Source organism: Dama dama, chromosome X, assembly GCF_033118175.1.
Source record: "Dama dama isolate Ldn47 chromosome X, ASM3311817v1, whole genome shotgun sequence".
NCBI classification, from domain to species: Eukaryota; Metazoa; Chordata; class Mammalia; order Artiodactyla; family Cervidae; genus Dama; species Dama dama.
Genome location: NC_083714.1, coordinates 45,715,791 through 45,736,515, shown reverse-complemented (window position 1 = coordinate 45,736,515; position 20,725 = coordinate 45,715,791). Strand labels below are relative to the sequence as shown.

The following is a 20,725-nucleotide window of genomic DNA, read 5'->3' as shown; positions in this document are numbered from 1 at the left end:
AGATCCTGATGCTGGGAAAGATTGAAGTTGGGAGTGGAAGGGGACAACAGAGGATGAGATGGTTGGATGACATCCCTGACTCAATGGACAGGAGTTTGAGTAAACTCCGGGAGTTGGTGATGGACAGGGAGGCCTGGCATGTGCAGTCCGTGGGGTCATAAAGAGTCAGACATGACTGAGCAACTGAAATGAACTGAACTGAACTGGAGATGTAAAAGCAACATAAGTGCTTATCAGTAGATGAATGGATAAAGAAAACGTGGAACCTATATTCATGAAATATGAATTAACTATAAAAAAGAATGAAATCTTGACATTTGCAACAACATGGATGGACCTAGAGGGTATTGTGCTAAGTGAAATATCAGACAGAGAAAGACAAATACTGTATGATTTCACTTCTATATGGAATCTAAAAATCAAAACAAATAAACATAATCAAATAGAAATAGACTCATACATACAAAGAACACACTGGTGGTTGCCAGAGGTGAGATGAGTAAGAAGGGTGAGTGAAACAGGTGAAGGGAATCAAGCAGCACAAATTTCCACTCATGAAATAATCTTGGAGATCTAATACATGGAAAGGGTTATATAGTCAATAATACTGTGATAACTTTAAATGGTGACAGATGGTAATTATATCATGTTGATGAGATAAATTTCAAATCACTGTATCTTACTCCTAAAACTAGTATTTTTGTACTCAAGCATTTTATTTATGTTAGGATAACATATCATTTTTTCTTTGCATTTAAAAAAATTATTTATTTTTTAATTAAAGGATAATTGCTTTACAGAATTTTATAATTTTCTGTCAAACCTCAACATGAATCAGCCATATGTATACGTATATCCCCTCCCTTTTTAAACTCCCTCCCATTTCCTTCCCCATCCCACCCCTCTAGGTTGATAAAGAGCCCCTATTTGAGTTTCCTGAGGCATACAGCAAATTCCCGTTGGCTACTTATTTTACATATGGTAACGTAAGTTTCCATGTTACTCTTTTTATACATTGCACCCTCTCCTCTCCTCTCCCCATGACCATAAGTCTATTCTCTATGTCTGTTTCTCCATTGCTCTTCTGTAAATAAATTTTTCAGTACTATTTTTCTAGGTTCTGTATATATATATGCATTAGAATATATTTATCTTTCTCTTTCTGACTTACTTTACTCAGTATAAGAGGTTCTAGCTTCATCCACTTCATTAGAACTGACTCAAATGTGTTTCCTTTTATAGATGAGTAGTATTCCATTGTGCATATATACCATAATTCTTTATCCATTCATCTGTCAATGGAAATCTAGGTTGCATCCATGTTCTAGCTATGGTAAATAGTGATGCAATGAGCAATGGGATACATGTGTCTTATTCAATTTTGGTTTCTTCAAGGTATATACCTAGGAGTGGGATTGCTGGGTCATATGGTGATTTTATTCCTAGTTTTTTAAGGAATCTCCATACTGTCTTCCATCATGGCTGTATATATGTCAATTATACTTCAAATTTAAAGTGAATGAGTACAGGCTCTACTACAAGGCTACAGTCATCAAGAGAGTATGGTACTGACACAAAGACAGAAATATAGATCAATGGAACAAAACAGAAAGCCCAGAGATGAATCCACACACCTATGGACACCTTATCTTTGACAAAGGAGGCTAGAATATACAATGGAGAAAAGACAATCTCTTTAAAAAGTAGTGCTGGGAAAACTGGTCACCACTTGTAAAAGAATGAAACTAGAACAATTTCTAACACCATACACAAAAATATACTCAAAATGGAATAAAGATCTAAACATAAGACCAGAAACTCTAAAACTCCTAGAGGAAAACATAGGTAAAACACTCTCTGACATTAATCACAGCAGGATCCTCTATGACCCACCACCCAGAGGAATGGAAATAAAAGCAAAAAATAAATGAATAGGACCTAATTTAACTTAAAAGCTTTTGCACAACAAAGAAAGTATAAGCAGTGTGAAGAGACAGCCTCCAGAATGGGAGAAAATAATAGCAAATGAAGCAATGGACAAGGAATTAATCTCAAAAATATGCAAGCAGCTCCTGCAGCTCAATTCCAGAAAAATAAATGACAAATTCAAAAAACAGGCCAACGAACTAAACAGATATTTCTCCAAAGAAGGCATACAGATGGCTAACAAACACATGTAAAGATGCTCAACATCACTCATTATCAGAGAAATGCAAATCAAAACCATGATGAGGGACCATCTCATGTTGGTCAGAATGGCTCCTATCAAAAAGTCTACAAAGAATAAATGCTGGAGAGGAACAGTGTGGAGATTCCTCAAAAATTTGAAATGGAACTTCCCTACAACCCAGGAATCCCTCTGCTGGGCATACACACTAAGGAAACCAGAATTGAAAGAGACACATGTACCCCAATATTCATCACCATACTGTTTATAATAGCCAGGACATGGAAGCAACCTAGGTGTCCATGGGCAGACGAATGGATAAGCAAGCCATGCTACATATGCACAATGGAATATTACTCAGCTATTAAAAAGAATGCATTTGCATCAGTTCTAATGAGGTGGATGAAGCTGGAGCCTATTATAGAGTGAAGGAAGTCAGAGAGAAAAACACTAATACAGTATATTAACACATAAATATGGAATTTAGAAAGATGGTAACAATGACCCCATGTGTGAGACAGCAACAGAGACACAAAGGTAAAAACAGACTCTTGGACTCTGTGAGAGAAGGTGAGTGGGACAATTTGAGCAAATAGCACTGAAACATGTATATTATCATATGTGAAACAGATCTCCAGTCCAGGTTGGATGCATGAGGCAGGGTGCTCAGGGCAGTTGCGGTGGGAAGACCTTGAGGGATGGGATGGGGAGGGAGGCGGGAGGGGGGCTCAGGATGGGGAACACATGTACACCCATGGCATACTCGAGACAATGTATGGTAAAACAACTACAATATTGTAAAGTAATTAGCCTCCAATCAAAGTAAATCAATTAAAATAAAAGAACTTTAAAAAAAATAAAAGGCAGCACACCCAGGAGGACTTTCACTCTTATCGATTTTAAATCACATTCAGTGACAGACTTTGAATCATCAGTGGGGTCTCCCAGGAATTACAGTGCCAGAAAGACTGAATTAGGGAGCTGCAGTCCAGGTCAAAGATAACATATCATTGAGTTAAAATTTGAACTCAACTTTTTGGATGCTGATGGTGAAACTCTGTGTTTTGGTTGCTTCTAAAAAGTTTTCTGAAGACACACAGGATTCTCATCGTCAGAGCCTCTGACTTATATATCTCCATATTTGTTTAACTTCTCCTTGGAATTTTTAAAACATTTCAAAATGAAAGTTAACACCAAATTAAATATTGCATACTCTTTCTTTTAAACCATGATAAACTTGTAGAAGTTGGACTAACAAAAGACTTTATTGGGGAAGAAAGTTTTATGACTGTGGTTGTTTAGAAATCCTAGGATATGGTGATAATTACAAGACCAAATTTTACTCAGTCTTATATTAATACTTATGTAAATTTCTCTGTACAGACTTCCATGACTGTCGAGTGGATAGAACTCCATGCTTTCACTAGAAGGGCATGGATTCAATCCCTGTTCAGGGAACTATGCCTCCACAACATACATAGTACCCTCCACCACTGCCCACCAAAAAAAAATTCTCTGTAGAGGGTGATCCTGTTTGTAATGTGCACCGGGATTGGGCCACAACCACTGGCCTTCTTTGGGAATATAATGCTCTCCAAAATTTTCTTAGCAAATAGGTGGCCTAATCAATATTTGGTTTGTTCCCTCCAAACATTATTTGAGTCCCTGGGAGTGCTGGTTGTGGGTTTTAGTTGTATCAGCACTTTGTGCCTTGTGAGCACCTTTAGCTGACAGCATAGGTGAGTGATGCAACAAACCCCATTATGAGGTAGGTGGTCAGGAGGTGATTTCGGTCTGCCTTTCTCAGGGGGAGTTTCACACTCACCGCCCCCATGTGAAAACCCCTTCCCATCTGGGCCTGGCAATCTAGACCCTAATGTCTTTCCACACCCCAGACAAAGGCAGGAACACCACACCACTACTCCTGGCCCTTGAAATCAAGTGTTAAGCAGGGTTATCCATCTTCAGTGCAGACTCCTGACCCACTCCACACCTCTACTCTCTGGCCAACTGGGGACCTGAGGGTCTGTTCCCCAACCTCTTGGGACCCCATACCCTCCCGTTTCCAGTGCCCACCTCTTCTCTTCTCTCCCTCCCTTCCATCAGAAAATTCACACACACACAAATATCATCTTTTCACCATTTGATGTTTCTTTTATTTGCAGCCATCAGCTTACTATGTTCGTGTGAGTCTTTTCTTGGTTGGCCATTGCTAAGCATGCAGACCTCTGGAGGCACATTTCTAAACTGTCTGACTTTTGCTATTCACTTACTTGCTGCCCAGGTTGTACTTCTCCAGAGTCTCTTCTTTTGGGGCGGCTGAGCTTATTTTCTCCTTTGATTCTGCCTCCTTCCTTGACTCTGCCTCATCTTTTGGTACCTTTTTCGGCTTCGATTCAATTTCTTTCGTCCACAGCGAGAGAAGAAACAGTTTGCTTTTCTTGTTTTCTTCACCTTCGTCGACTGAGTGGCATACGATCGGATTTTCTTTCTGAGGGCACCTTGTAGAGGTCTTCTGACCCTCATGGTCATATTTCGTGCCTGCAAGACAAGACAAGTGTCTTAGTTTTGAGGAAAGGACATAAAAACTGAGATGGAAGGGAGATTTCATGAGAAAGGGATGTGGGCTAATGAGGGCTTTTGTGCCAGGCATGGGCAGGGTAGAGGTCTTGGGCAGCAAAGTCAGTGGAGAACATGGGAAGCTTAGTTGGAGTCATCTTACCTTCATACTGCCTCTGCACCTCCTGTGACAAAGGGTCTTCTTTTTTCCATTCTTCCTTGAAGCAAACCGCGTTGCAACTCTTCTTGACTGCGGTGGCTTCCTGGTTGCCTTAGTCATGATGGTGCCAAGAAGTGGCCTAACCCAGACTCTCTGCCTCTGACCTCCCTATTTATACCCTTGGAGGACAATGAGGAGCCACACCCTTCAATCTGATTGGTCCGTTAGGCACTGCGCCAGCCAATAGTAGCTTGGGGGGCTTAGACATCACAGTGCACCACTGTGCCCATCAGCATGGGCTAGTGGATGCTGAGGGAGGCTGTGATATAACTTTCCCACTGCTGACATGTCTGTGTGTCTGATTCTGGGGAGTGGTGATTCAGGGGCATGGTGCTTCTCCTCATGACTTTCAAACTTCCTTTCTGTTCTCTTTATCCTTTGACTTATATGTGCCACTTCAACAGTCCTGCCTCTTTCATCCCTCTATGAACATCTGCCGAACCCTTTCTGTCCCACTTCATCCCTTCAGAGTCCTCTAAGCACTTCATCTCTAGATCACCTTCTGCCTGTTGGGGGTTCCTGAGGGGCTTAAGGAACTTAAGAGCAAGCACTTAAAGTGGACAAAGGTAATTAAGAACAGGTTGGATGTTTTATCTACTGTGATGAGCTTTAGCGACCCCCAGACTTGGTGAATCCTCTCTGTTGCCCAAAGTTCAATACACAGTCTCCAGAAGATTACACATCAGAGCAAAGACAGTTTTAAATGTCTCCTCCACTAAATTTTTTGGGGACACTTCAGCTCTCATATTGAGTAGGGAAACTCAACTTGCCCCATCTAGCAGAAATCAATAACTGATTTTTTTTTTTTTAAAGAAAGTTGCTCAAAGTCAAGAGTCAGTTCAGCAGTGCACCACTGACTCTTGACTGGATCAATTCCCCAGTCACTCCTCCTTGACCGTTATCAGTAGGTAGGGCCCATTGCAATGCTGACCAATAGCTGAGCAGGAGAAGTATCTGTAGGTAGCTCAGTGATAGTTGGTTGCTTGTGGGTGGGGCCAGTGAGGGACTGACCAATGGCTGAGCAAGTCCTGTTGCCTAGTAACAGGAGGCGGAGTAATACGGCACAGCAATGGCTACCCGCGAAGGGCTCTGCCCATGTTGCTCTGTTACATGAGGACACTTTGGGTCCAGTGTGCCGGCATCTTTTGGACTGACTCCTTTCCAACCTCAGATTTTTATTTCACATACTTATTTAACTTTTGCCTATCATTCTTTTGGTTATATTCCCAGGCATTCCTGTCACCAGCACTTATCTCTATGCCCCTCCAACCGCTGCCACTTGATCACATGTTCAGCATATAGTATAAATAGTTCAAAGCCAACAAGAATGTGCAGGCCAGCCCACGTTGAAAACTACTTTCACAAACCTTAAATTCCCAGTGATGCTTTTTCTATTTACAGTGTAACAGAGCAGGATGAGCACAGCCTTAACAGGTAGCCATTGGTGTGTTCCGTTTCAACCCACCCTGTTCCTTGGCCACAGGTGTTGCCCAACCATTGCTTGGTGCCTCAGAGGGCCCCATCCACAAGCAAACAGTTGTAAATGAGTGACTGTTAGCTGTCCTGCTTAGCTATTGGGCAGCACTGCAGTGGGCAATGCCCACAGGTTACTGTCAGTGAGGGACCATTGGGGAAGTGATTAAGTCAAGGGTGGTGTGGTAATCAGGAGGAGACTGAGATTAGAGGCAGATTCAGGCCTTCTTCCGGAGGCCCTGGAGCTCACGCAGACTTGGGCCAGTGGGTGAGCTGGAGGGCCCACGGAATAGCCTGGGGACTACATGCTGTAGCGCTCTTTAGTTCCTCTTTGTGTCTGCCTTAAGGGTGGTGTCGCCTGCGTATCTGAGGTTATTGATAGTTCTCCCGGCAATCTTCCAGCTTGTGCTTCATCCAGTCTTGCATTTCTCACGATGTACTCTGCATATAAGTTAAATAAGCAGGATGACAATATACAGCCTTAACATACCCCTTTCCCAGTTTGGAACCAGTCTGATGTTTCATGTCCGGTTCTAACTAATGCTGCTTTCCCTGCATACAGAGTTCTCAGGAGGCACATAAGAGGGTCTGGTATTCCCATCTCTTTAAGGATTTCCCACAATTTGTTGTGATCCACACAGGACAATGCTTGAGTGTAGTCAGTGAAGCAGATGCTTTTCTGGAATTGTCTTGCTTTTTCTATGATCCAACGGATGCTGTCCATTTGATCTCTTGTTCCTCTGCCTTTTCTTAGTCAAGCTTGAACATCTGGAAATTCTTGGTTCATGTATGGTTGAAGCCTAGCTTGGAGAATTCTCAGCATTTATTAGGTAGTGTGTGAGATGTCCCTATCCCCATAGTCATGTCAAATCAAGTTCCTTCTTACATTAGTCTGGATTTGTTTTATTTAATTGCAAAAATGGACATAAATTCTTTGGTGTAATGCTTATTTCCCACTTCACAGGTATTAATTCACCCCCTGCGGAATTTCAGGCACTGTTGTGGGTGCTAGGCGCGCATCGGGAGCCAATACACAGGACCCTGGTTTCATGGGGCTTACATTCTAGTCAGTGAGGATGGAAGGTTAATAGTAACCACAAATAGTCAATTATACAGTATAGAGAGAACCTTATGGGTTTTGAGAAATGGGGAGTTTTTCCTCCCCAGAGGAAAATGACGGAAGGCCTTATGAATCCAGGACATTTGAGCAAAGACTTAATTAAAGAAAAGAGGGAGTGACTTTGTGGCTATCTTGGGCAATAAAGACTGGGGAGAGGAAATGGCCAGGGCAAAAGCCCCAAAAGGAATTGTCTATGTCCTTTCAATAAAACAAGGAGGCTGGTGCAAGTGGGACCAGGTGAGTGAGGACAAGACTAGAAAGTGATGAGCTGCTGATGAGAGAGAACAGGGCAGGAAAAGGAGGAATGTAATAGTAAACATCTTTCCATTTACATGATGAATTGGTTCACCATACACAAACCACACTGGGCTGTGGTGGTAAAGAGGAGAGGCATTTGTCATAGCCTGATGGCAAGGAGTTTGGGGAGGGGTACATTTCAGTAAAGACACCTGAGATGAATCCTGAGCCACCTAAAGTAGATAGATCACCAAGTGGAAAGCTGTGAAAGTGTTTCCCAGACAGTGGTGGAGAACCTGAAAAGGCACCGAGACCCAAGAAAGCTGGTTATACATGCCTTGCATATAACTGGAATCTAAGGTATGATGGGAAAACTGTGAAGAAACGTGGCCTTGGAGGAAGAGGGAAGAACTTGATGGGACACCTGAGCATATGCTAATTTAATGTCTGGGTTACCCTGCTTCGAAAGAGCATTATTAATGTTTTCTAATTGTAAATATATACTCAAGGCAAAGCGGTATGGAAATTGCAAAAATGAGTATACAAATGAAATTAGAGAACACCAATAAGTGTGTCAATAGACATATATACTGTTCATACTCTGTCTTTGTTTTTCTAGCTAAATGTTTATGACATATATATTACATATGTTATATAATGCTAAATGTATACATATAATACATATATTTTTGGATGAACATATGTACATCAGTGATTTTTTTTTTAAATTATACAAATTGAATCAATCTATATGCTATATTGTAGCCTTCCTTTTCTATACCATATGCTGGGAGAATGTTTCCACCTCAACAAACATGTAACTACCAGTATTTCTGAGGATTACTGTGGTGTTCAAATGCTTGCTTATCTCATACTCCAGGCAAGTGCTATGAAGACAGGAACCATGTGCATCTTGCTCACTGGTTGCTTCCATATCTTTTCTATTATAAACAAGGCTGTAATAAACTTTGGGGTTCATGTATCTTTTCAAATTAGTATTCATTTTCTACTGATGTATAGCTAGGCGTGGAATAGCTGGGTCACATGGTAGTTCTATTTTTAGTGTTTTTAAGAAACTTCCACGTTGTTTTCCGAGGTGAGTGCACAAATTTACATTCCCACCAATTATGTACAAGGGCTTCCTTTTGTCCACATCCTTGCCGCCATATGTTATTTTCAGACTTTTTGACTTGATGATAGCCATTCTGACAGCTGTGAGGGGATATCTCCTAGTAATTTTCATTTCTATTTCTCTAAGTATTAGTGATGGTCAGTGTTTTTCCATGTGCCTATTAACTCATACAGTAAGTAGTCTTTCTGATCTGGTTCTTTAATTTAAGTTGAAAAACTTTCAAGTTCTTGCAATCATCAATAGCATGTCCCTTTTTCTTGTTGAATAGTATTCCATCGGATGGATGCACCATTTGTATATTGGCTTACCAGTTGAATAACATCTGAGTTATTGCCAGTTTGGGGCTATTATTAATAGAGCCACAATAAACATTGGCATGAAGGGTTTTATGTGAACAGAAATTCATGTTTTACGTGGGAGTTATTTAGGAATGGGATCACACAGTTTTCCAGTGTGCAGATATTTATGAGTGATGAAAAACATTTCCCAAAGTGTCTTTATCATTTTGCATTCTTATGAGTCACTGAGGAGAGTTTAAGTTTCTCTCTTTTCCTGAGAGTTGTTTATGTTCTCAGTTATTTTATTTCTTTCATCCAAGATACAATTTGCATACTTAATATGCCTTCAGTACTAATTACTAATTATTTTACTTATTTTTACGTGTTTATGCATCATGTGTACAACTTATGTCATATCTTATGTCAACAATTGCTATTCAAATATTTTCCCACATTTTAATTGGTTTATTTGTTCTCTTATTAGTGAGTTTAAGAGCTCTTATGTGTTATGGTTATAATATATTTTCTATGAATATTGATGTAAAATATATGTATATTTGCATAACCACCTCCAGATAGAGAACTATTCTGTAACCTTAAAGGAATTCCCTAATACCACAGTCTTATATTCTTTTTCCACAATCCCTTATGACTACTGATTTCTTTTCCATGTCTCTAATTTTGTCATTTTGAGAATAATATGTACATGGAATCATCAAGTACCTGCCTTTTAGAGGCTGGCCTCTGTTTCACTTTGGCATGCACTTGAGATTCATCCACGTTGTTACATGTATTAATATTTTCTTCCATTTTATTGATGAGGAGTGTTACTGGTATGGCTAACTGCGTGACTGGTATGGTGGTATGGTTATGTAACTATGGTTAAACCACAGTTGAACCATTCACTCATTGAAGGACCTCTAGCCTGTCTACATTTTTAGGTATTACAAACAAAGTTTCAATGACAATTGATGTAAAAGCTTTTATGTTCATTTCTGTAGAATAAATATGCAGGAATACAACTTCTGGGTCAAATTATACTTGAATGTTTATAGCATGTTCTTTAATAAAGTGTCCAACTGTTTTCCAGGATAGCTGTACCACTTTATACTCTCACAAGAAATGTATGAATAATCCAGTTTCTCTGCATCCTTGCCAGTTTATTGTGTGGTCACCTTTTCAAAATGTGTAGCCACTTTGATAGATATAGAGCGGTTAGAACTCTTTATAGTTTTAATTTGCATTTCCATCGTAGCCAATATGCTCAGCATCTTTTCTTTCCTGTGCTTATTCGCCATTGCTGTGACTTCTTTGGTCAAGTTTTTGTTCAAGTCTTTCAATTATCTTGATCATTTTCTATTGAGTGTCTCTTTTCACCTGATGACTTTTAGAGTTTTCAATAAGTGTTTTTCATTCCCAATTAGTTTCCATGCAATTATATTTGTTGGAGCTTTGCACATGTAAAATTATTCATATTTTATGTTTATGCATTCAGACACAATGGATTTAGCCTAAATTTGAGGAACATTAGTTTCTGCATGGCTTTCTTCTAGAGCTATATGATATTTTTACTTTTTCTATGTACATTTGGTTTTCCATATATATGCCAATATATACATTTATAAGTATCTCTGTGTAAGTCAAGATAGTATACATAGGCCACATCCTATATATAGGATACATCTATAGAAAATATTCTACTTGTTTTGCTCTTTGAGAAAGACCCTGTCTCTGAAAAATAATTTTAATACAGAAATGCAGGGAAGTTGACTATTGATTTACAGAATAGACAGGGTTTCTTGGTAAGACAGCCAGCCAAAAGTCTGTCAAGTTCTGGTATGGTTGTACAGCTGAATGTAAGCATTTTATAAATCTAAAGCTTTTTTTTTAAATTAATGTTTAGGTATGGAGATTCTATAAATAGGAAAGTATTATCACATATTAAATTCCTACATTAAGAGCTTTGGAGAAATGTTCAATCAGAAAATCATGGAATATACTGATGATATTGGTGTAATTTCAGGTTGGACCAGACATTCATCAATACTGTATAGAACTGCAGTGTTTAAAATGTTGGGGATGAGATTATGGAAAGAATCCATATCATTCTTAGTATTGATCTACATACAAAAATAAATTATTCATCAGTAGTTGTATCAGTATAATTAAAAAATAGATTGAAATCTGCAGAAAAAAGCAAATTGATGTCTACATTATATATCACAAACTAGAAATCTGTCTTCCATTTTAGCCATGCTAGCTCTTCAGAAATGAATAGTCTTTTAATGACAAATGGAATTGAGGACTAGTTAGAAGGGAAAATATTTCATCCTTTCACTTGCTCCATCATGACTGAAGACAAATTCTGAAAGTTCTGTAGAGATCACATAACTAGAACAAACAATTTCATAATTTGTATGGAAATACAAGAAATTTTGGATAGCCAAAGCAATTTTGTGAAAGAAGGATGGAACTGGAGGAACCAACCTGCCTGACTTCAGGCTACACTACAAAGCTACAGTCATCAAGACAGTATAGTACCAGCACAAAGACAGAAATACAGATCAATGGAACAAAATGGAAAGCCCTGAGATAAATGCACCCACCTATGGACACCTTATCGTTGACAAAGGAGGCAAGAAAATACAATGGAGAAAAGACAATCTCTTTAACAAGTGGTGCTGGGAAAACTGGTCAACTACTTGTAAAGAATGAAACTAAAACACTGTATAACCCCATGTACAAGAATACACTCAAAACGGATTAAAGATCTAAATGTAAGACGAGAAACTATAAAACTCCTAGAGGAAAACATAGGCAAAACACTCTCTGACATAAATCGCAGCAGGATCCTCTATGACCCACCTCCCAGAGGAATGGAAATAAAAGCAAAAAAATAAATGAATAGGACCTAATTTAACTTAAAAGCTTTTGCACAACAAAGAAAGTGTAAGCAAGGTGAAAAGACAGCCTTCAGAATGGGAGAAACTAATAGCAAATGAAGCAATGGACAATGAATTAATCTCAAAAATATGCAAGCAGCTCCTGCAGCTCAATTCCAGAAAAATAAATGATCCATTCAAAAAATGGGCCAAAGAACTAAATAGATATTTCTCCAAAGAAGACATACAGATGGCTAACAAACACATGTAAAGATGCTCAACATCACTCATTATGAGAGAAATGCAAATCAAATCCACAGTGAGGGACCATCTCACGTTGGTCAGAACGGCTCCTATCAAAAAGTCTACAAAGAATAAATGCTGGAGAGGAACAGTGTGGAGATTTCTCAGAAATTTGAAATGGAACTTCCCTATGACCCAGGAATCACACTGCTGGGCATACACACTGAGGAAACCAGAATTGAAAGAGACGCGTGTACCCCAATATTCATCACCGTAGTGTTTGTAATAGCCAGGACATGGAAGCAACCTAGATGTCCATGGGCAGACGAATGGATAAGCAAGCCATGCTACATATGCACAGTGGAATATTACTCAGCTATTAAAAAGAATGCATTTGCATCAGCTCTAATGATGTGGATGAAGCTGGAGCCTATTATAGAGTGAAGGAAGTCAGAGAGAAAAACACTAATACAGTATATTAACACATATAAATGGAATTTAGAAAGATGGTAACAATGACCCTATATGTGAGACAGCAACAGAGACACAAAGGTAAAAACAGACTCTTGGACTCTGTGAGAGAAGGCGAGAGTGGAACGATTTGAGCAAATAACATTGAAACATGTATGTGAAACAGATCTCCAGTCCAGCTTGGATGCATGAGGCAGGGTGCTCAGGGCAGTTGCGGTGGGATGATCCTGAGGGATGGGATGGGGAGGGCGGGGGGAGGGGGGCTCAGGATGGGGAACACATGTACACCCATGGCTTATTCACGACAATGTATGGCAAAACCACTATAACATTGTAATTAGCCTCCAATTGAAATAAATCAATTAAAATAAAAGAACTTTAAAAAAAATAAAGGGCAGCACACCCAGGGGGTCTTTCACTCTTATCGATTTTAAATCACATTCAGTGACTGACTTTGAATCATCAGTGGGGTCTCCCAGGCGTTACAGTGCCAGAAAGATTGAATTAGGGAGCTGCAGTCCAGGTCAAAGATAACATATCATTGAGTTAAAATTTGAACTCAACTCTTTGGATGCTGATGGTGAAACTCTGTGTTTTGGTTGCTTCTAAAAAGTTTTCTGAAGACACACAGGATTCTCATCGTCAGAGCCTCTGACTTATATATCTCCATATTTGTTTAACTTCTCCTTGGTATTTTTAAAATATTTCAAAATGAAAGTTAACATCAAATTACATATTGCATACTCTTTCTTTTAAACCATGATAAACTTGTAGAAGTTGGACTAACAAAAGACTTTATTGGGGAAGAAAGTTTTACGACTGTGGTTGTTTAGAAATCCTAGGATATGGTGATAATTACAAGACCAAATTTTACTCAGTCTTATATTAATACTTATGTAAATTTCTCTGTACAGACTTCCATGACTGTCGAGTGGATAGAACTCCATGCTTTCACTAGAAGGGCATGGATTCAATCCCTGTTCAGGGAACTACGCCTCCACAACATACATAGTACCCTCCACCCCTCCCCACCAAAAAAAAAATTCTCTGTAGAGGGTGATCCTGTTTGTAATGTGCACCGGGATTGGGCCACAACCACTGGCCTTCTTTGGGAATATAATGCTCTCCAAAATTTTCTTAGCAAATAGGTGGCCTAATCAATATTTGGTTTGTTCCCTCCAAACATTATTTGAGTCCCTGGGAGTGCTGGTTGTGGGTTTTAGTTGTATCAGCACTTTGTGCCTTGTGAGCACCTTTAGCTGACAGCATAGGTGAGTGATGCAACAAACCCCATTATGAGGTAGGTGGCCAGGAGGTGATTTCGGTCTGCCTTTCTCAGGGGGAGTTTCACACTCACCGCCCCCATGTGAAAACCCCTTCCCATCTGGGCCTGGCAATCTAGACCCTAATGTCTTTCCACACCCCAGACAAAGGCAGGAACACCACACCACTACTCCTGGCCCTTGAAATCAAGTGTTAAGCAGGGTTATCCATCTTCAGTGCAGACTCCTGACCCACTCCACACCTCTACTCTCTGGCCAACTGGGGACCTGAGGGTCTGTTCCCCAACCTCTTGGGACCCCATACCCTCCCGTTTCCAGTGCCCACCTCTTCTCTTCTCTCCCTCCCTTCCATCAGAAAATTCACACACACACAAATATCATCTTTTCACCATTTGATGTTTCTTTTATTTGCAGCCATCAGCTTACTATGTTCGTGTGAGTCTTTTCTTGGTTGGCCATTGCTAAGCATGCAGACCTCTGGAGGCACATTTCTAAACTGTCTGACTTTTGCTATTCACTTACTTGCTGCCCAGGTTGTACTTCTCCAGAGTCTCTTCTTTTGGGGCGGCTGAGCTTATTTTCTCCTTTGATTCTGCCTCCTTCCTTGACTCTGCCTCATCTTTTGGTACCTTTTTCGGCTTCGATTCAATTTCTTTCGTCCACAGCGAGAGAAGAAACAGTTTGCTTTTCTTGTTTTCTTCACCTTCGTCGACTGAGTGGCATACGATCGGATTTTCTTTCTGAGGGCACCTTGTAGAGGTCTTCTGACCCTCATGGTCATATTTCGTGCCTGCAAGACAAGACAAGTGTCTTAGTTTTGAGGAAAGGACATAAAAACTGAGATGGAAGGGAGATTTCATGAGAAAGGGATGTGGGCTAATGAGGGCTTTTGTGCCAGGCATGGGCAGGGTAGAGGTCTTGGGCAGCAAAGTCAGTGGAGAACATGGGAAGCTTAGTTGGAGTCATCTTACCTTCATACTGCCTCTGCACCTCCTGTGACAAAGGGTCTTCTTTTTTCCATTCTTCCTTGAAGCAAACCGCGTTGCAACTCTTCTTGACTGCGGTGGCTTCCTGGTTGCCTTAGTCATGATGGTGCCAAGAAGTGGCCTAACCCAGACTCTCTGCCTCTGACCTCCCTATTTATACCCTTGGAGGACAATGAGGAGCCACACCCTTCAATCTGATTGGTCCGTTAGGCACTGCGCCAGCCAATAGTAGCTTGGGGGGCTTAGACATCACAGTGCACCACTGTGCCCATCAGCATGGGCTAGTGGATGCTGAGGGAGGCTGTGATATAACTTTCCCACTGCTGACATGTCTGTGTGTCTGATTCTGGGGAGTGGTGATTCAGGGGCATGGTGCTTCTCCTCATGACTTTCAAACTTCCTTTCTGTTCTCTTTATCCTTTGACTTATATGTGCCACTTCAACAGTCCTGCCTCTTTCATCCCTCTATGAACATCTGCCGAACCCTTTCTGTCCCACTTCATCCCTTCAGAGTCCTCTAAGCACTTCATCTCTAGATCACCTTCTGCCTGTTGGGGGTTCCTGAGGGGCTTAAGGAACTTAAGAGCAAGCACTTAAAGTGGACAAAGGTAATTAAGAACAGGTTGGATGTTTTATCTACTGTGATGAGCTTTAGCGACCCCCAGACTTGGTGAATCCTCTCTGTTGCCCAAAGTTCAATACACAGTCTCCAGAAGATTACACATCAGAGCAAAGACAGTTTTAAATGTCTCCTCCACTAAATTTTTTGGGGACACTTCAGCTCTCATATTGAGTAGGGAAACTCAACTTGCCCCATCTAGCAGAAATCAATAACTGATTTTTTTTTTTTTAAAGAAAGTTGCTCAAAGTCAAGAGTCAGTTCAGCAGTGCACCACTGACTCTTGACTGGATCAATTCCCCAGTCACTCCTCCTTGACCGTTATCAGTAGGTAGGGCCCATTGCAATGCTGACCAATAGCTGAGCAGGAGAAGTATCTGTAGGTAGCTCAGTGATAGTTGGTTGCTTGTGGGTGGGGCCAGTGAGGGACTGACCAATGGCTGAGCAAGTCCTGTTGCCTAGTAACAGGAGGCGGAGTAATACGGCACAGCAATGGCTACCCGCGAAGGGCTCTGCCCATGTTGCTCTGTTACATGAGGACACTTTGGGTCCAGTGTGCCGGCATCTTTTGGACTGACTCCTTTCCAACCTCAGATTTTTATTTCACATACTTATTTAACTTTTGCCTATCATTCTTTTGGTTATATTCCCAGGCATTCCTTTCACCAGCACTTATCTCTATGCCCCTCCAACCGCTGCCACTTGATCACATGTTCAGCATATAGTATAAATAGTTCAAAGCCAACAAGAATGTGCAGGCCAGCCCACGTTGAAAACTACTTTCACAAACCTTAAATTCACAGTGATGCTTTTTCTATTTACAGTGTAACAGAGCAGGATGAGCACAGCCTTAACAGGTAGCCATTGGTGTGTTCCGTTTCAACCCACCCTGTTCCTTGGCCACAGGTGTTGCCCAACCATTGCTTGGTGCCTCAGAGGGCCCCATCCACAAGCAAACAGTTGTAAATGAGTGACTGTTAGCTGTCCTGCTTAGCTATTGGGCAGCACTGCAGTGGGCAATGCCCACAGGTTACTGTCAGTGAGGGACCATTGGGGAAGTGATTAAGTCAAGGGTGGTGTGGTAATCAGGAGGAGACTGAGATTAGAGGCAGATTCAGGCCTTCTTCCGGAGGCCCTGGAGCTCACGCAGACTTGGGCCAGTGGGTGAGCTGGAGGGCCCACGGAATAGCCTGGGGACTACATGCTGTAGCGCTCTTTAGTTCCTCTTTGTGTCTGCCTTAAGGGTGGTGTCGCCTGCGTATCTGAGGTTATTGATAGTTCTCCCGGCAATCTTCCAGCTTGTGCTTCATCCAGTCTTGCATTTCTCACGATGTACTCTGCATATAAGTTAAATAAGCAGGATGACAATATACAGCCTTAACATACCCCTTTCCCAGTTTGGAACCAGTCTGATGTTTCATGTCCGGTTCTAACTAATGCTGCTTTCCCTGCATACAGAGTTCTCAGGAGGCACATAAGAGGGTCTGGTATTCCCATCTCTTTAAGGATTTCCCACAATTTGTTGTGATCCACACAGGACAATGCTTGAGTGTAGTCAGTGAAGCAGATGCTTTTCTGGAATTGTCTTGCTTTTTCTATGATCCAACGGATGCTGTCCATTTGATCTCTTGTTCCTCTGCCTTTTCTTAGTCAAGCTTGAACATCTGGAAATTCTTGGTTCATGTATGGTTGAAGCCTAGCTTGGAGAATTCTCAGCATTTATTAGGTAGTGTGTGAGATGTCCCTATCCCCATAGTCATGTCAAATCAAGTTCCTTCTTACATTAGTCTGGATTTGTTTTATTTAATTGCAAAAATGGACATAAATTCTTTGGTGTAATGCTTATTTCCCACTTCACAGGTATTAATTCACCCCCTGCGGAATTTCAGGCACTGTTGTGGGTGCTAGGCGCGCATCGGGAGCCAATACACAGGACCCTGGTTTCATGGGGCTTACATTCTAGTCAGTGAGGATGGAAGGTTAATAGTAACCACAAATAGTCAATTATACAGTATAGAGAGAACCTTATGGGTTTTGAGAAATGGGGAGTTTTTCCTCCCCAGAGGAAAATGACGGAAGGCCTTATGAATCCAGGACATTTGAGCAAAGACTTAATTAAAGAAAAGAGGGAGTGACTTTGTGGCTATCTTGGGCAATAAAGACTGGGGAGAGGAAATGGCCAGGGCAAAAGCCCCAAAAGGAATTGTCTATGTCCTTTCAATAAAACAAGGAGGCTGGTGCAAGTGGGACCAGGTGAGTGAGGACAAGACTAGAAAGTGATGAGCTGCTGATGAGAGAGAACAGGGCAGGAAAAGGAGGAATGTAATAGTAAACATCTTTCCATTTACATGATGAATTGGTTCACCATACACAAACCACACTGGGCTGTGGTGGTAAAGAGGAGAGGCATTTGTCATAGCCTGATGGCAAGGAGTTTGGGGAGGGGTACATTTCAGTAAAGACACCTGAGATGAATCCTGAGCCACCTAAAGTAGATAGATCACCAAGTGGAAAGCTGTGAAAGTGTTTCCCAGACAGTGGTGGAGAACCTGAAAAGGCACCGAGACCCAAGAAAGCTGGTTATACATGCCTTGCATATAACTGGAATCTAAGGTATGATGGGAAAACTGTGAAGAAACGTGGCCTTGGAGGAAGAGGGAAGAACTTGATGGGACACCTGGGCATATGCTAATTTAATGTCTGGGTTACCCTGCTTCGAAAGAGCATTATTAATGTTTTCTAATTGTAAATATATACTCAAGGCAAAGCGGTATGGAAATTGCAAAAATGAGTATACAAATGAAATTAGAGAACACCAATAAGTGTGTCAATAGACATATATACTGTTCATACTCTGTCTTTGTTTTTCTAGCTAAATGTTTATGACATATATATTACATATGTTATATAATGCTAAATGTATACATATAATACATATATTTTTGGATGAACATATGTACATCAGTGATTTTTTTTTTAAATTATACAAATTGAATCAATCTATATGCTATATTGTAGCCTTCCTTTTCTATACCATATGCTGGGAGAATGTTTCCACCTCAACAAACATGTAACTACCAGTATTTCTGAGGATTACTGTGGTGTTCAAATGCTTGCTTATCTCATACTCCAGGCAAGTGCTATGAAGACAGGAACCATGTGCATCTTGCTCACTGGTTGCTTCCATATCTTTTCTATTATAAACAAGGCTGTAATAAACTTTGGGGTTCATGTATCTTTTCAAATTAGTATTCATTTTCTACTGATGTATAGCTAGGCGTGGAATAGCTGGGTCACATGGTAGTTCTATTTTTAGTGTTTTTAAGAAACTTCCACGTTGTTTTCCAAGGTGAGTGCACAAATTTACATTCCCACCAATTATGTACAAGGGCTTCCTTTTGTCCACATCCTTGCCGCCATATGTTATTTTCAGACTTTTTGACTTGATGATAGCCATTCTGACAGCTGTGAGGGGATATCTCCTAGTGATTTTCATTTCTATTTCTCTAAGTATTAGTGATGGTCAGTGTTTTTCCATGTGCCTATTAACTCATACAGTAAGTAGTCTTTCTGATCTGGTTCTTTAAGTTAAGTTGAAAAACTTTCAAGTTCTTGCAATCATCAATAGCATGTCCCTTTTTCTTGTTGAATAGTATTCCATCGGATGGATGCACCATTTGTATATTGGCTTTACCAGTTGAATAACATCTGAGTTATTGCCAGTTTGGGGCTATTATTAATAGAGCCACAATAAACATTGGCATGAAGGGTTTTATGTGAACAGAAATTCATGTTTTACGTGGGAGTTATTTAGGAATGGGATCACACAGTTTTCCAGTGTGCAGATATTTATGAGTGATGAAAAACATTTCCCAAAGTGTCTTTATCATTTTGCATTCTTATGAGTCACTGAGGAGAGTTTAAGTTTCTCTCTTTTCCTGAGAGTTGTTTATGTTCTCAGTTATTTTATTTCTTTCATCCAAGATACAATTTGCATACTTAATATGCCTTCAGTACTAATTACTAATTATTTTACTTATTTTTACGTGTTTATGCATCATGTGTACAACTTATGTCATATCTTATGTCAACAATTGCTATTCAAATATTTTCCCACATTTTAATTGGTTTATTTGTTCTCTTATTAGTGAGTTTAAGAGCTCTTATGTGTTATGGTTATAATATATTTTCTATGAATATTGATGTAAAATATATGTATATTTGCATAACCACCTCCAGATAGAGAACTATTCTGTAACCTTAAAGGAATTCCCTAATACCACAGTCTTATATTCTTTTTCCACAATCCCTTATGACTACTGATTTCTTTTCCATGTCTCTAATTTTGTCATTTTGAGAATAATATGTACATGGAATCATCAAGTACCTGCCTTTTAGAGGCTGGCCTCTGTTTCACTTTGGCATGCACTTGAGATTCATCCACGTTGTTACATGTATTAATATTTTCTTCCATTTTATTGATGAGGAGTGTTACTGGTATGGCTAACTGCGTGACTGGTATGGTGGTATGGTTATGTAACTATGGTTAAACCACAGTTGAACCATTCACTCATTGAAGGACCTCTAGCCTGTCTACATTTTTAGGTATTACAAACAAAGTTTCAATGACAATTGATGTAAAAGCTTTTACGTTCATTTCTGTAGAATAAATATGCAGGAATACAACTTCTGGGTCAAATTATACTTGAATGTTTATAGCATGTTCTTTAATAAAGTGTCCAACTGTTTTCCAGGATAGCTGTACCACTTTATACTCTCACAAGAAATGTATGAATAATCCAGTTTCTCTGCATCCTTGCCAGTTTATTGTGTGGTCACCTTTTCAAAATGTGTAGCCACTTTGATAGATATAGAGCGGTTAGAACTCTTTATAGTTTTAATTTGCATTTCCATCGTAGCCAATATGCTCAGCATCTTTTCTTTCCTGTGCTTATTCGCCATTGCTGTGACTTCTTTGGTCAAGTTTTTGTTCAAGTCTTTCAATTATCTTGATCATTTTCTATTGAGTGTCTCTTTTCACCTGATGACTTTTAG

At 40.2% G+C, this 20,725-nt stretch overlaps 3 protein-coding genes across 3 annotated transcripts in view; 1 reads left to right on the top strand and 2 right to left on the bottom strand.

The window, feature by feature from the left end:
• Window positions 1-953: 953 nt before the first annotated feature.
• Window positions 954-20,725, top strand: part of LOC133052041 (endogenous retrovirus group PABLB member 1 Env polyprotein-like) — a 221,896-nt gene continuing 202,124 nt past the window's right edge. The window contains exon 1 of the mRNA XM_061136784.1: window positions 954-981. Within this exon, the coding sequence (XP_060992767.1) occupies window positions 979-981 (3 nt within the window). The 5' untranslated portion in view covers window positions 954-978. The remainder of the gene's footprint in view (window positions 982-20,725) is intronic.
• On the bottom strand, window positions 4,493-5,006 carry LOC133052082 (spermatid nuclear transition protein 3-like). The gene is made up of 2 exons (XM_061136854.1): window positions 4,890-5,006; window positions 4,493-4,708 (listed from the first exon to the last, which is right to left on the bottom strand). Exons 1-2 carry the CDS (start codon window positions 5,004-5,006, stop codon window positions 4,493-4,495), a joined length of 333 nt encoding a protein of 110 aa, XP_060992837.1.
• On the bottom strand, window positions 14,640-15,153 carry LOC133052083 (spermatid nuclear transition protein 3-like). Its single transcript, XM_061136855.1, has 2 exons — window positions 15,037-15,153; window positions 14,640-14,855 (listed from the first exon to the last, which is right to left on the bottom strand). The coding sequence occupies exons 1-2, from the start codon at window positions 15,151-15,153 to the stop codon at window positions 14,640-14,642; spliced, it is 333 nt and encodes a 110-aa protein (XP_060992838.1).